Source organism: Achroia grisella, unplaced genomic scaffold (genome assembly GCF_030625045.1).
Source record: "Achroia grisella isolate CSIRO2021 unplaced genomic scaffold, CSIRO_AGI_Agris_v1 utg3297, whole genome shotgun sequence".
Lineage (NCBI taxonomy): Eukaryota > Metazoa > Arthropoda > Insecta > Lepidoptera > Pyralidae > Achroia > Achroia grisella.
In genome coordinates, this window is record NW_026712802.1 from 569,733 (window position 1) to 586,728 (window position 16,996).

Here is a 16,996-nt window from a genome sequence, read left to right on the forward strand (position 1 = left end):
GAGATTTATTGTGCGCTCGTGAGCAGAATGCGGTAATGGTGCCGCCAAACTATGGCAAGAACAGTCTCCCGCCGGCCAAATATGAATGTTGCGCTTTGCGACCATAAAAATTCTTTGTCTGTGCTTTATGTTTTATTCAGTGATAAATTATATATGTTAAAAAGAGATTGGTCAGAGCTACGTGTCTTTTTTTTTGTTCGTATTCATGACAAAGTAGCACAATGTCTATACCTATTAGACAGTAATTAAAAAATATTCATTTAGATTAAGAACCTGAGAGGTTCTATTTAGGTTGTTTTATTTTTTATAGTTATAGACGTGAACGTAACATTAAATTACATAATTAGGATATTAACAGATTAGGATAATAATAATTCATTTAGAATTATCCAGTGGATGGTGAGCACACTGAGATGATGTATGAATAAAATCCTCGGAGTCACACTAGACAAAATATACCTTTAATTGCTAATAATAAAGAACGGATTTCATACGTAGATTATATTTAAGTATACTAGTATTTTAAAAGACTGCTATATATCACTAATGTAAGTTCGTATACTCTATCAGCTAGAGAGCAAATGTATTAATGTACTATACAAAATGATAATACTTACATGATTTAATATAAAAATTTTCAAACTGCGGATAGCACACAATGCAACTAGAGGATTTTCTCTAAATTCCTAACTTTACGTATTTAAACTAAAATGTAGGAAGGAACCTTGCAATAGCCTGCATACTGAATCTTTTTACAAACTCAGCTTTTATTTAACTTGCTTCGTTCGTCTTTCTATCCGGCTGTCTTTCCGGTTCATTTGTAATCCGTTTTCCAACAATTTCCTAGTATCTGATCATTGCTCGATTTTCATACATTTTGTAAGTTGACTGTGCTATAATATAGTAACAATGAGCTGATTTAACGAAGCTGGTATACATACATAGGAACTGTTTGTAATAAAAGAAACACGTCAATCTAGTTTGGAATATTTAATGCATACACTGATTTATTGATTCATGATATTGGACATAATTTCTATCTCTTATCCAAATCCACTCTAGCATCACATTCAAATCCTAAAGAAAAGGCACTAGAATAAAAGTAGATACCTGTTACAATCTAATATTTGATTTCTAGTTCTTGGTGATAACTTCACTGACAGTATCAATATAAGTCTGATAATGGAGTCTGAATCATTACGTTTATACAACATTTAATAGAAACAAAATGATTTTGATGACCTGATTGCAAATCTCTCATAATTTAGGGTACATTTACAATTTAAGCGGAAAATTTTAAGCGTATTTTTAGGACCTACATACAATATTGTTAATAAGCTTACAAATTATAATTATTAACAGAATATCTGTTGCCATAACTACCGTAAATGAGTCAAGTGGTAAATCAAAGTGATAGCCAAGTATTATATAAGTAAGTATTATATAAATGTCAACAAAAGTAAGGCACAACGTAATATAATAAAACAAACATTCACTCTTTATGAGTGCAAATAGAAATCGCTGTTTATACAGAAAATGCTATTTATATACAAAATTCCTTGTAAGTCTTTGTTGCGGCTTCGAGAGTTACTAATTCACAATTCAGTACTGCTCATTGCCCGCCTCGGAGCGAGCGTGACGTTATATTATTATACATACATTCCACACAGGTGCAGGGATGCCAACAGTACGAGAGTCCCCAATACAAATACGAGATTTTTGGCATTTGGTGGGAGATCATTATTATCCTGGTTTAAAAGATTATGACCTACGTAAAATCGATCAAAATACTTTAAAGCACCAAGTTAGAGAGTGAAATTGCGGTAATGTACGAGATTACTGCAGATATTTTATTTCTTTTTACAATGCTAAGTGTTTTAAGGTTGGCAACCCTGTACAAGTGTGCATACGCATGTATGGGCACGCGGCAAGTTCCGCATATGGTGGCTTCTTGTGCATCATGATTCATCGGCCATTACCATCAGCCATTAGTCAGTTTGTTTACTTACTTTTATGAACGATAAAATACTTTATAAACAGTCCCAAGTGTATCGAGAAATTATAGCTACACGTAATTTTGTTTGGGTGAATGTATGTCGATCGATATTGTATGTTTTAAGTATTAATGGTAGATAGGACTTCTCTTTGTTGTTATCAGTATAATGGTTTTTTAAAGTTCAACCTTATACAATGATGAAAACGTAATGATAAAGTAACAATTTATTTTAAACAAATATTTTCCTGCTCTGTTTACTCAAAGGCTAAGTTATGTAAATACCATTTACATACATAGGTACCTATTAAAGTACTTCTACGAGTTATCTGGTAAGTATAGTCACAGTATCTATTTAGTATATATATCGTTATTCTATTACTATTCCTAACCAGATGAAGCTGCGCCGTATGTTAAACATACTTGTAGTTAGTAAAATCATAAGTTTTACCTAAAGATATTGGTAGTGAGCTGGGTAAAAATGTATTGATAACAAAGTTTCTAAACTGCCTTCATTTTGAAAGTTATAAAATTATTGTTTAGTAATTAGGTAACAAATTATAAAAAATATTAAAGGTTAAAAACTAACCAGCTAGATATAATACATGGATTCATCATAATTGTATATTAAAATATATTGTAAAGATATTAGTTCCAAAGGATGTTTACGACGTTTTTGGTAGTGTTTTTTAAAACAATATTTACTAATAATATTAATATTATTTTTTACTTTGTTCCGTGTTTTAACATTTTAGACACAGGATTTACAAGCCAATTGCGATTTATAATCCTAACCTATAAACAGTGTCATTATCGAGTAACAGATAAGGGTATATCTTTCTTAGGACGTATCCCCTACTACAATATATACGTAAATGTTTACTAACTATAAACTAACATACAACATCTGTATTGCATTTAGCATTACAACAAAAGACATAATATTTTTAAATACTAGAAGTATTTATACCGCCTGTTTTAAAACACAGTTAATAATCACAGGCAAAGCTGCAGTATACGGCTAACAACATATAAATATTTTAATAGTAATAATGTCATTTAAATTGTTAAGCCGTAGGAAAAAAATGTACCCAAACAAAGGCTGGTGTAGGAAACGGTTATAATCCTCGCCAATTCGGATTACTGGCGAACTAAAGCGTTACAATAGATAACACATGGCTATATCACAATGGTTCCAATAGAATACAATAACAATACGTAAGTACGATGAAACGTGACGCATACTTATCGATTTCTAATCATACGCCCCCGCTGTAATTCTGTTACTGCAATTTAAGCGATATTTGCTTAATATTACCACAATCAATTTAGCTAATGAATAATTTTATATTGAATATATATATATATATATATATATATATATATATATATATATATATAGGTATACATAGATAGGTAAATAAGGCTACTATTTATCCAATAATATAGTACAGTTATGACAGTGATAATAAAGCCATAGCTATTGCTATTAAAAAATACTAGAACACATACCAAATATTAAGTAATCGTTTTTATGCTTTTTGGTGGCATTCTATCATATTTCTCTGTATCATTTAAATTGCAAATGTTTCAATATCTATGTAACGATTATATCGGTGATGATACGAAGATACGAAGTACTGATACGAAGTATTTGAGTGTACCGCCCGATTTAAGTGACATGCACTGAAATAGGGCGATACAAAACTAGTAGTAATAACTGCTACGCTTTTGGGGTGGTATCATAGCGGTAGGGTTACTCCCAGATATCAACATGACGGCGTATCAGCGATATTGCCATTATCAACACATAGTGTACCGCTCGATATTTAGATACCGGATATTGGTTCGATACTTGAATATTGTATACGATATGTATCGCCCAATACGCGTTTAGCGTTAATTCCCAACTATCATATTTCATAGTGGTGGTATCTTTGACAGGTTTAATTTCAGAAACAATTGAAGATTGGATTTTGCGATAAACGATTGATTTGTTAATTAATGGAGGGGAACATACCAATAGGATACCATTTTATCCCTAACAGATAATATGTATGTTTTATAATATTTAACCAGATGTGCTTAAAAGTAGACAGATAGGAACTCTTGAAATCAGAGTTCAAGGAAGGTTTTTAGGATAACAATGTTGTTTATATAATAGCTTTGGGAGGTTTAAGCCAACTTCGAAATTATAAGTTTGAATGGTTGCAATGCTTCGGATTCAAACGATATCTGAAGGAACTTTGCTTTGTTAAATTTAAAATTTGATTGGACTGTTATTATCAGTAAAATTGTTTGAAGTAGTTTGGCTAGATTGCATAAAAAGTTAGTAACAATCGAATCACATAAAATTCATTGCAGGTATAAAACAAACTTTTAGTATATTTTTTTAATAACCATAATTACTTTTCGTCCAAGTATATGTTGTATACGTATATCATTATTATTGATATTGTACCTAGACCAGGTACTTGAATATGATATTAAAGATAGTATTATTGTAATCTTATCAAACGATGGGTAAAGTAACAACATAATCATTGAAAGAAATATTTTATGATTTCGTATTATTTCATAAATCAATACTTATACTAATTTTGAATAGATAACCTAAAACATTTCCAACAAAGTTATAAAACGAAGCTTCACATTCATCCATACTATTTTTGTAAGCGATATCGTCGCCAGAACATTTTTCAGAGTATTGTTAAAAATTTAACAGTCAAGCCTGAGACGTTGGAATGTAATTAATTGTATTTATTTTATGGAACAAAAATTTAATATATTAGGGATATTGATTATTTTCAGTATAGGTACCGCCGTCATTACATCGTGAATTATTTTTTTGTTATATCGCCTGTCGGATTATTACAAGTATTTACTTATTGCAACTACTGACAATATATTATATATACTGCAACTGCATATAAATAAATAGGATTTCAAATACCTACTATAAATTTATTTACTTTGATAAATAAATATATTTATGTGTGCACGATACGGAATGCGTGATTCTATATCGTGTACAAATAAGTATAAGTATGAGTACAGGTAAATTGAACGGCAAAGCAACTTTGTTACTTTGTGATTTATGATGACATTTCAATATGTAGTATATTTAAAATGCCTTACGCTTACGGCTTATTACTCAGTATTGCTTGCAAAGGAAATATAAGTGCAAAACTTGTTAAAAGAAATATATTACAACTAAGCATTGCTCTTTATAGATAGGTAAATTGTTTAAAATTTTAAAGTAATTTTTGTTTTAATGTTCATACTAAAATAAGTTCTTCAGACTTTAAAAGAACCTATAAATAAATAATAACATATATTTGGGGGAAATAATATTATTGTAGTTTACGGTAACTTAGTTCACATCACGCGATGCTGTTTGGCCATCTATGAAATTTCAAGTAAGCCCTTTGTAGTAAATACAATTAGATACTCATTAGAATAATATAATTCGGAATAAATATTTTCATTTTCACTAATCCTGTACAATGTTACCTATACTAGTTACCTATCTACCTGAGTATAGTAAATGGAAAGGGCCAGCCCCCTAGGCAAACCCGGCCCACCCGAGATTTAAAGTGAATTACTTTATTAAAAGCAGCATGCATAAATAGCATGCAATAAACCTACCGTATAACTATATAATCTTTGTATGAATTTAATTAAATTTAACGCACAAATATACACTAAATGGTCTAGAAATTCATTTAGTGAATTTAAGTTCCGTGACCACATAATATTTCTTTATTAGGTCATATTAAGATAGTGGTTCAGATTAATACATACTCTCAATAGTAAATAAAATATCGTAATTTGCTATTAAAAGGCAAGAATGGACTCAAAGAAGTTAATAGAAAATATAAATATTGATCAAGTTTCGTCACAATTAGCTATAGTATCTACTTGATAATGCATTACATTTTAAAGTCTACATAATTCTATCAATGTAACAGTGTTATAGTGATGTTTGTATATAAACAAAATATTCCGAAAATAAAATTACTCGCTTGTACTGATGCTTGTTTATAGATAAGGTTGTTGTATGTAAACTAAGCATTGTTAGCGACAGTAACCTCACGGGACGGCGAGCGGCGGTGCGGCGGTGGAAGTGCGGTAGTGTCGTCGGAGTTTCAATCATTTGCCAGAGTATTGTTTCATTGTTGAGGTCTGCTTTTAGAAATGTTCATTACACTGTTTCACAACTTAATTCCAATTTAGTGACGTTGTGTACGGATTCGACAAACTAATCTATGATCTGATTAATAATGAATTTATGCTATTATAATAAAAAACTTTAAGGACATAAAATAGCATAAATGAAATAAGACTCATCTTGAGTAACAACCTTACCATTTACTCATAAATACAAAATATACCTAGTCGTATTGATAACTTATTGATTTGTAAACTCGTTTTAATTTTAGACGATTATTATAAATATGAGAGTTTGCAACGATGTTTGAGAGTAATAATCTTAAATAAACGGTTACTTGTACGATTATTTTTATTTCTATTTGTTCAAATGCAGTTGCGATTTACCCCTGGTATAAAAGACGTACAGTGTTTTACAATTTTGGATTGAGTTGTGAATAAATATTGCATGAAATCAGTATTTTGATGGGTGACATACCCATCAAAATCCTGTGTATTTGTGTAGACCGTACCTGTAATGTAGGGGTAAATCAGCGTGGCGAGGGTGCACGGTGAGGCGGCGGGGGTACAGACCGAGTTTGATTGATGACTGGGGTAGAATTGTGCGTACGGTTGGCCATTGTCCGAACAACGTGAATCGAAACAACTGGACGAGTAAAGCAAAAGAGCTCTTTTATAATCTACGATTATCCAGATTGGTAAGGTTTTCTTTCAAAGAATTGCTGTTCATTAAGATTTTATATGTTTACACAACCACATAGCATGATTCTCTTGTTAGTTTAACGCGAATTACGCGAATTGTTTGTTCTATGGAAATCTAATAGGTCGTGGATTCACGTTTTAAATAAATGTGTTTTGACAATTTGTAATATGACCAGGGTAAATTGATTGACGGGATAGTATAAAAAGCCATTATGATCCACTTCACGACTTCATATTGATTGATAGATATTAATGCACCAAGAGGTAATTTATATATCTGTGACTAGTGGTGCTCATGATTTCGTATAAGTGTACATGTACAACTAATTTTTATTATTATTGCGATAAAACGACAATAAGAAATAAATTTAATTAAATTGTACGTAGCGAATTGTACATATATGGCCCAAAATGTATGTGCTCTTTTTGGGAGGAATTTTTTAGAACTCTCTTTACTCTACATCTTTTATGAAAATTTCATAAAAAATCCTCTAGGTTTTACGATTTATTTATATGTAAATATAACAAGATATTTGTAAAGCCGTATGTAATAAACTATACTAAACGTCAACTTTGATTTTCCGTTGAACAACATACTCGTACTTAATTAGAATATTATGACTGTTGACAAGGCACCTACAAATAACTAATGTTGACACAGAAATGCAATTGAAGAGGACTCTGACTGCTGTCAATATTTTTACAGTTCATTAAATGGAAATGTATGTCAAATATGGAGTGTTAGGGAGGGAAACAACAGTGTACAAACAAATAAACGAAGCGGAAGAAATTGCTGGAAGGTACAAACACGGGGAGCGTGGAGCGCAGCCCGTGAGTGAGTGCGACTTGCCGATCGCTGCGATGTACCATGAAATAGGTCGGAAAATAACTCCATTCCCGCGGGCACGACTGCGATTCAATCAAGTCTGATTCACAATTTTGGAGTTCGTTTACTGAAGGAGGATGGAATATACGCAACCGAAATGCGATTCGAAAATTGAGGAAGAAAGGATTTCGTGTAATCGTTTTAAGAATTCTGCGAACTCGAGTTAGTGTCTAAATTTCAAAATTGCCTACTAAAGCGATAACAGTATTTATTAAAGACTAGCTTTATTTCACTGCCTATTTTTTGGCAACATTCCCAATTATTGGTATAATATATTGAATTTAGCTTTTCTGTCTGTGTAACATTGATTAATATGTAGTCTACTTATTGTAGTGGCTGCTGAAAATGAAACCAAATTTATATGGTAAGAGTCTTATTTATTTCTGGTGATTAAAGACGTCTCTGAAATAATTCCAAATGAAAGTATCCTACGAGTTAGTTTACTAATTAATTTTAATATCGCCGTTTTTAATCGAATTATGATGAGAAAATGTATTATGAAGACATCTTGTCTAAACGAAATAACATGAAAACAGTAATTTCAGTTTTACTGCATAAAACAAAGAAATATTATCATATTGCAAATTCTGAGAGGACTTTAAAAATCTCTATCATGCAAATTATGGTTCTTTGATATTAAGGTCTGTTTCACTTTAACCGCTTACATAATTGAATTGCAAATGGCGATTATCTGATATGGTAAGCCACAATTTCAATCGCACGGGCGCTCAGATCGCAATATGGTGCTGTTCCTTAGTGGATCTGTTGACATCGAACCAATTAAGTCTCTAATACCGAATATTAAATGCTTCCTTGAAAGCTAATGCTTAGAACGTACGTATTAAGATTATATTAAAAATATCATGATGAATATTGTACACTTTGTGTTTTAGATCAAGTATATTCCTAAACTGTAATTGAAATGCCAATATGTTTTTTAAAGGTGTGGTTGCATGGTAAACAATCCAGTCTGATATATCACTTCTTCATTTCATACCCAAGCTACCGTAAACGTCTATGGCACTGTACGGAACACAGTGTCTATCAGTGGTTACAGAAAATTAGAAATAAAACTCAATGCCACACCGTTTAGTTACTGTGGTAATAGAAGGCTAATAACGTCCGCCTCTTATGGGCCCGTATCCCAGCAGTGTGATGATAATGGTTTGTTATTGATGGGCAGGTGTTACGAGTATGTACAAGCAAGCGAATTCTCGTTCTCCTTTTATTCCGTATTTTTCTTACTCAACTGAAATATCATAATATTTTCTCTACACATTAATGCTACTAGTTTTTTTAAACGTAGACAAAGTTCGTTTTAAAAAATTCTTAAGGTATTCTTTCATTGTTAAACTCCATTCGATAGCAATTTGGACATTGCTTTTGAGTTAGTGTTTTAACTTCTGTCTAACTCTCTTTGTGGTTTTTGTTAATTTAGTTTATCTTCATCTTATTAAAATATGTTTACAATACAGCCATATATAGATTATAAGTAAATATATAGAATAATCTTCTGCTTACTCTGTACGTAATCCATTTATTCCTGTAGATTGTTTGGAGGTGTGTGTACACTAATCTCCGCGGTTTAATCGGAACAGATGTTATCTCACTCCTCTGAACAAGATGGGGGCTCGTTGATTTATTTAGCGTAACATTCTAGAAATTTATGCCAGAAGAAATTCACAGCGAAATTGTCTATGGCAATAAGCTACCTGATGATATTTATAGGGCTTCCATTTCGTAACTAATTAGATTAACTTCATGTCCGTCTTAACGGTTATTACTGATCACATATTTTTTTATTCCTTGATGGCAACATTTTAAGAACAATTAAATTATCTCAAATTTCGTATTGATTTTATTATCACTTGCCGAGTAAATATATTAAATACCTATTTACATTGTTATAAAAACGTATGTACATAAATTATTTTTGTATACTATCTTACTATTATAACATGGCAGACCAAAATTATAGGATTAAGACCAAACAGAGTTAATTAATTAATTAATCGTTTATTTACTGTTATTATATCAAGCATAAACAATTACTATGTATATTTATTAAGTATAATTTATTAGTAAAATAATTCTCAGTTACCTCCTAATGATTATGAAATCTTTGCGACACTCCACGTGTAGGTGAATACTCGTAATAGTGCGTGGCCTCTATCGTACAGGTTTATAGTCGAAAGCGCTAATTCTACGATATCATCCTTAACCACGTCGTAAAACTGACCCTTTAACCGAAAGTATGGACACGTTAAGACCATAGACATATAATTTGATGATTCTATTCACGACCTCCCAAATTCCGCTAAACGGTATATGAGAGTATAAGCGTAACATTTTGAATCTTTTACTTTTATAGTAAGTAGTTTCTATATATTTCATTAGTGGAATTAGAACAATTGTTTAGAAATATATAGTAAATAGGATATCAAAACGTATATATATTCGAATGGAGTGATAACCACAATTATGTTGAAGGAAGTCGATAGGTTTGCGTTGGAGTCTACAGGAAAAAAAATGTATTCAGTTGTGGATAATGAATGCGGTAGCCACACAAAAGGATTACTTTAAAAAATTGAAAATATGCTGCGTGTGTAAAATCATAAATGTAATGAATATTTCAATTATCTTGATAACGCAGATATTAATTTTCAAGTTAGCTTTTTAAGTATATATTAGTATTTTGATGAACATTTGTGCATGAGTTATCATCGTGCTGGCCTAAGGCAATGCAGGGAGGTAGTTAAAGGAACAATACTTACACTAATAAAATATTAATGAGTTTGTTCATGTAGTAACAGATATATAAATCAATGTTTAAAAAAGAAAAGAATTGAAAGCAAATAAATTAATATCTAAAAAAATATTGTACATTTTCGTCAAATCAGAATTTGGTATAAATACCTTAAATTGTCAATGTTTTTTTTATTAAGAATTGATAATGTCTTGTAAATTAATATATTTGTTCAAGTTTTTAAATTAATTACTTCTCCCTAAATACTCACGAAAATTAAAATACTTAATATAAGGTAACGAAGAGTAATATCAAAAACACATTAGTAAGTTAGTTCTGTAGTCGATAGTAGACGGTGAATTAAATGTAATTTTGTGGGCATCACAACCCTAACAGCACGGCAATAAATCGGTTCAGTGTTCAGACGCTCCAAGCAGGGCCCAGTTTGGGCGGCGCGTTCACGACCTTGTCGTGCGCGGTCGTCGCCCGGCTCGGCCGCCGCCCTCGCCCCTTTAAATATATCGACAAGACAACAATGAATGCACTCCGTCTGTTAGAATCATGCATTTTGCAAATTTCGTTTACATATAGAATCATAGAATAGGTAGTTTCAACGCTTTAGGATACTGGCTGCTTTGTGGCGTTACGTTGAACTTTTCAGGAATGCTGTCTTAACAGATGTCTATTTATATATAATAATTACGTTTTCTGTTATATTTATATTCATCTTCTCTTAGAGGATTAATTTTGAAATTAACCTATATTCTAAATTTTAGTTTTCTAGACTAGGTGTACCGACAAGAGCGTAGCTCTTAAATTATGAATGAATGAATGAAGACTAGGTGTGTGGTACATTGTTTATTAACAGAATTATCAAGTATTTAAGAGACACCGTATTAACTTTTAATAGAGGACTTACAATACGTTAATATTAATATAGCACAATATAAATAATGAAATCATTCTCAAATACAGAACTAAAATTAGAGTGTTATAACTTCAAAATAGCGCACCGCAGAGCAGCAAGCAGTGATTTTACTAATACAAAATGTTAACACGATTTGCATAATTGCGATGCTAGTATTGCAACAATGTACTACTGAACTTTCACGTACGTTACAAGTCAGGATTCCTAAACCAATTGATTAATTGGTCGGTTAGAAACAGCAGAGATTATCTACGAGAAAGGGAAAACAATTAATTAACTCATTTCCCGCAATTAACAAGGGACGGACACGAAATTAGTTTAATATCTGGGTTAATCAGTGCAGTGGGTTCCGTGGGCTTGGCGTGCGGCAGGATGCCGGCTTTCCCCGCGCCAATCGCCCGATAACCTCACTTCGCATCCGTTGCTTCTGTTTCGTCATGTCATCACAATAAACATTTTCAGTGAGTCCTATAGCATTTGTAATGAGATATCAGTACTAAATAAATTATAAGAACCTAGTTCCCACAATAAATATGAAAGTGATCAATTTAAAATTGATTAAGCATTATTGTCCTTTTAAAACATATTGTTCTACAGTTATATTTTATTCCATAAAGTTCCATTTAAATTTACCAAATAGAAAATATAAAATAAATATTAGTCTGGATATCTCGATTTAGTATTGATGGAAGACTGAAATTGTGAATTTAAATATTAACTAATCAAAGATTTTTTTGGATTTGAAAAAATTTGTAAAAATATTTTTTATGTTATCTGTTAAATTAATAAAAATAAATTGATTGCTATTTAATTAAATATAAACAATTTATGAAAGAGTCTGAAAGCCATTTTGTTTCACTTTATATTATTCTGTATATACTCAATTTAATATTGTAGGTTCATAAACGAGAAGGTATAACAGTTAAGTCGTACCTCTACGTTCCAACGCATACAGGTTGATTTCAAAGAACATTCAAGGCAGGGGGGTCGAAGGCGCGTTCCATGAAAATTATCGCTTTACTGTGTTCACGGTGTCAGTTGTGTTTACAAACAAGCATTTAATTGACGCAGGAATTCCAAACAGCGTCAGTGTAAAGGAAAACAAGTATCTCCCTCGCGCATTTACAGCCGAGTAATATTGGGGCAAAACATAGCGAACAAACACATTTAGATAAACTTAATAGAAATTACAAAGCTTGATGTCATTATTATATTATGTATTTATTGATTTAATAGTCATATTTTCAAATGCGGCGAAAGATGGCAATAGTTTAGTTGAGACCTGTTTGTAACGTGATGTTCTTTTTAAATATGGAAGTGAATTAATTTCTAATCCCAAATTTAGGTATAAATTTTTAGTAGTATAAGCATAGCATTTTTAAACTACAAAAAAGGCATAATTTTGTTAATTAGAATCTTCAAAATCAAAAGTTTTAAACAGTTCTTATAAGCTCTAAAAATGTGAATAAAGGATATACCAGTATAATATGTATGATGTATTGTTTTGATATTGATATGAACATTAGAAAATAGTAAATTCATTACTTAAAGGAGAAGCTCAGAAAAGTAAGATAATACCTATCTGTGCAATTCATCACTGAGCACTCCGTACAACATTGACTTTAGGCTGCAATAAAGGTTAACATTGCGCTTCTTAACAATGAGATGTACGAGTATGTAGGTATAAAATTTATCTAAAGTATTTAATTTTTTTACCATTTGTACCATTGTCTGTAATTCTATGAAATTACAGCTTCTATATCATCAATATCACTAAATGTAAATTTCTTTCATGAAGCAAATGCATTTCTTTAAATAAATCTGTAGAATTACCATTTTGATACTGTAATAGATTTATGGTTGTCGGATGTCGGGGATTATTTCTTGCAAATTCAAGACAACCGGTGTCACTTGGCCTGAATATTCATTAGTCGACGAGTTAGGGAGTTAATACCGCATCCGATTAATGTTGATGTTTTCCCGCATTTAGCTTTCACGATTCAGACAGTTGGGGTACGGGGCTGGTGGCGCGACAGGGGAGTGTTGCACGACTCAACGATTTGTTTTCGTTGGACACATTACCAACCGTTTTACGTCGCTTTGTGTATAGTAGTATGAAAGCCATTATATAATGGAATTTTTGTGAGCTCGCTAAAATTAATTAAGGCACTTATCATACGAATTTAGGAGACAATAAAACAGTTCATTATTTTATAAGAGACCAATATACTGCACAGGAATTCTTATAATGAACTCTGTAATTTGAAAGTCAAATTATTAAATTAACAAAGTTTTAATTATAATACCGGAAACAGCATCAACAATTTAGCGACGATTAGTCCAGTGAAATGCTTGTTTTCATGAACACTACAAAACTTATATTGTTACGGAAAGCCAGAAAAACTGCACTACCGGGACTGCTTTAGGAAAATATTAAATATGCAATAGAATTTGTAAATACAGCGCTGGCAATGGATGCAGACAAAGTTAAATATTTGATAAAACGTCGCCCTCAGTCGAGGGCGTTTTGTCTCGTGTTAATTGCGAAGTGATGAGTCCGTCGTGGCTCTTGAACTGACTCCTTGAGTCGTCTAGAGAAAATATTAAAACGTCCCGTGACGCTGCCGCGGCTTACTCAGCGGTCTAACTGTTTATAGCGGCCTACAGACGTTAACGCCTATAAATTTTATGTGTGTTCACAATGCTGCCGTAAAATGTTGCAATAGCGCCAAATCCCGTTGTTTTTCTTTTGGATCTAAAAGTAATATTTTATTTCTGTGGGGAACCGTTTTAGGGCTTTTTGAAATTGCTTTGCTTTATCTTTCCGAGTGCAAATATTGTGGAGAAGTAAGACAGGCGGCTACGAATTCGTATAAGCGGATTCGTTGATTCTAATTTCCGCTCGGATGCGTGACCAATATTCAACCGTAATTAATATATCCGGATTCGTTTGGTTCCCCGTTTCAGTTGTGAATTACTAAATGGCATAACTTATCTGCTATATAATTACCTTCGTATTTATTTTGTTTTTATATATTAAAAAAATCAAATCAGTATTCGTTATCAGATTCAAAGAATAATGTAATAAATAGATTACGTTACTCAGATATAGTTATTTAAGATAAAGGGAATGAATTACACTGCTTTATCGAATTCAAAGGCGGATTACTGAGAATCCGGCATGAAAAATAATATGATTTCTAAATTATTGTATGAAATATCTTTGATTCTCAATTAGAATAGAATTATTTTATTTGAATAAATAGACTGTTAACCCATAAGTAAGCTAATGCTTATATAATATACCTATAGACTAGTACATATATTACATATAAAAAAACAGTTGTACACTTATGACCGCTTTTTTCAAGACACTCTATATAGTCGCAGTTATTTTTATCTATTAAAATTCAAGGAAAGTAATTATATTTAATTTTTAAGAATTAATAGATTTGTTTAATAAATTAGTTAAATAAAACTAAAATAGTTTCATGCTTTGATATTGTTTGATGATGTTAACTGTCATCGTATCTTAAAAAAAGGTATGTAGGAAAATCGAAATTACAAATATTTAAACTTTTTACAATAATCTAACATACTATTACAATTGTTATCCCAGCTAGGATACCCTGTCGCTGTCTGCCGGACTAATTTTATTTTAATGTTGATGTTTCCTTCGCCGGGAAGTCAGACAGAAATAAGAAATGACACAAATTTCTATTTTTGGTTCGGCTAGTTATATACTGCCTCTTAGTTCAAGATGGTACCTGTTAGTCTTGACTAGTACTACTATCTTGATAGTAAAACACTACACCATGATGCTCTGAACGTACATAGTAAAATTTTTAATGAATTTAATTATATGCAAGTTGTATATAATAATTAGCCTAATTATAAAAATATAGATCTATTAATAGTGATCTAACGTCAACAATAAATCTATTATTATATTAATAAATAATAGTAGGTATGTGGCATATTTAAAATTTATAAGAGAAATAATAATTTACCCCTTTGGGATCATTTGTCTAAAATTTCTTAAGCCTATGACTTATATTAACGATATATTCTGTGAAAATATGATCCTAATTCCTCCATCCGTATTTACGAAAAACATAACGTACAAATATATACAGACAGTTTTTGACTCATCATGACTTTACAAGTTTATTATATTTAAAAATTACAAATCAGTTAATCTATCATTGTGGTAATATACAAATTATATCAGTGTAACGGTGTGGTACAAAGTTACGGTAATATAAGTTAACATAACAGCTAGTTTGGTGAGTAGAAGAAACAAATAGGACACGCGCTGGTGGCTTCAATTACGGTCGTGCAGTATACGACGTCGTAAAGACTTCACGCAACGCGGGAACTAAGTCAAAACATGAAGGGAAAACGTCATAGGGCTAACATTGCCTAAATCGTTACGGATACGTCGCAATGTTTGCTTATGTTGATGAGATTTATACCTCCATAGCTTATAAAGCTTAAAAGCACATGCAAACATTTAAATATTAAGCTTTTATTCTACTATTTTATTAATAATTATATTGGTACCAATTCTTTCATTATTTATCATCATTCTTTGATTGAGGCCAAAATAATTAATAAAAAATGATCGAAATTGAAGTAAAAATTGTTAATATTCGGGCAAATAAAGTGGAATTAATTACTTCTTTCGTTTTGAAGTAAGAGCAAATGATGACTGAAATATATATACCTACAACATTTGTAAATATAATAACTAACAATAACCCCAAAATACAAATTCAAAGTCATCATGTCTAACTTTGTTGTATTTCATTTCTTACTGATATCATTTAATATAATCTATATTATATATCTATATACATTCACATGCATAGTTCCTTTGAATTCCAAATATGCTACATCAGAGCTGTACAGTAACATAACTTTTGTAATTCCAATGTCTATATGGAGATTGAGTGTAACATATTTGTTATTCAGTTTGGTATTCAACAGGGAAATATTGCCAATCATGAACAACATCGAAAATATTTTTATATAAGCATTTAACTTACCAGTCTAACGTTGTGACTTTCGTAGCTGTTCTGGTCCCATTGCAGAGAGATGGTACGTACCTGAAAATTAAAGAATTAAAAATTATTACATTATGAAGAAAAAATAAACTATAGGTTTATACTTTTTATGAGTTGTAGACGTGTATAAAGATGGCGTTGTATAAATTAATTATTTATTTACATGTATTTTCGTTAATAGGTGGCTATAAACATACATTGCACATGGCACATTTAATATACACTATAGACGGGAATCCAGATAAATTAAACATATCAGGCTTTTACCAGTAGGGGTGGATTGTCAGTAGTGAGGTCCAGTGACTTTATTCCTGACTTTCCTAGGAATTTACTACGGTGGGCTAACTGATCCGACTTAATGCTCATCTTAGCATCCTCCCTTACTTCACCGTGAGAGTAAACTAATAGCGCAGGCGGGTGCACTATTTCATTATCATACATAAAAGTATATACATTTAGTACTACGTATTGTATAAAATGTAGATTTATTAAAATTGTATTTCTA

The 16,996-nt window shown here is 31.4% G+C and overlaps 2 protein-coding genes across 8 annotated transcripts in view; one reads left to right on the forward strand and one right to left on the reverse strand.

Annotated features, from left to right (window-relative positions):
• LOC131843768 (ribosome biogenesis protein WDR12 homolog) overlaps window positions 1-16,996 on the forward strand; it is a 258,938-nt gene that overhangs the window by 39,151 nt on the left and 202,791 nt on the right. The window lies entirely within an intron of this gene.
• The window catches only part of LOC131843764 (protein alan shepard), a 146,074-nt gene that overhangs the window by 29,865 nt on the left and 99,213 nt on the right, over window positions 1-16,996 (reverse strand). For 5 of the 7 annotated variants that reach the window (XM_059192504.1, XM_059192501.1, XM_059192503.1 and 2 more), the window contains exon 2: window positions 16,474-16,533. The exons of the other annotated variants lie outside the window; for them this stretch is intronic. In XM_059192504.1, the coding sequence (XP_059048487.1) occupies window positions 16,474-16,533 (60 nt within the window). The remainder of the gene's footprint in view (window positions 1-16,473; window positions 16,534-16,996) is intronic. 7 annotated transcript variants of the gene reach the window in all.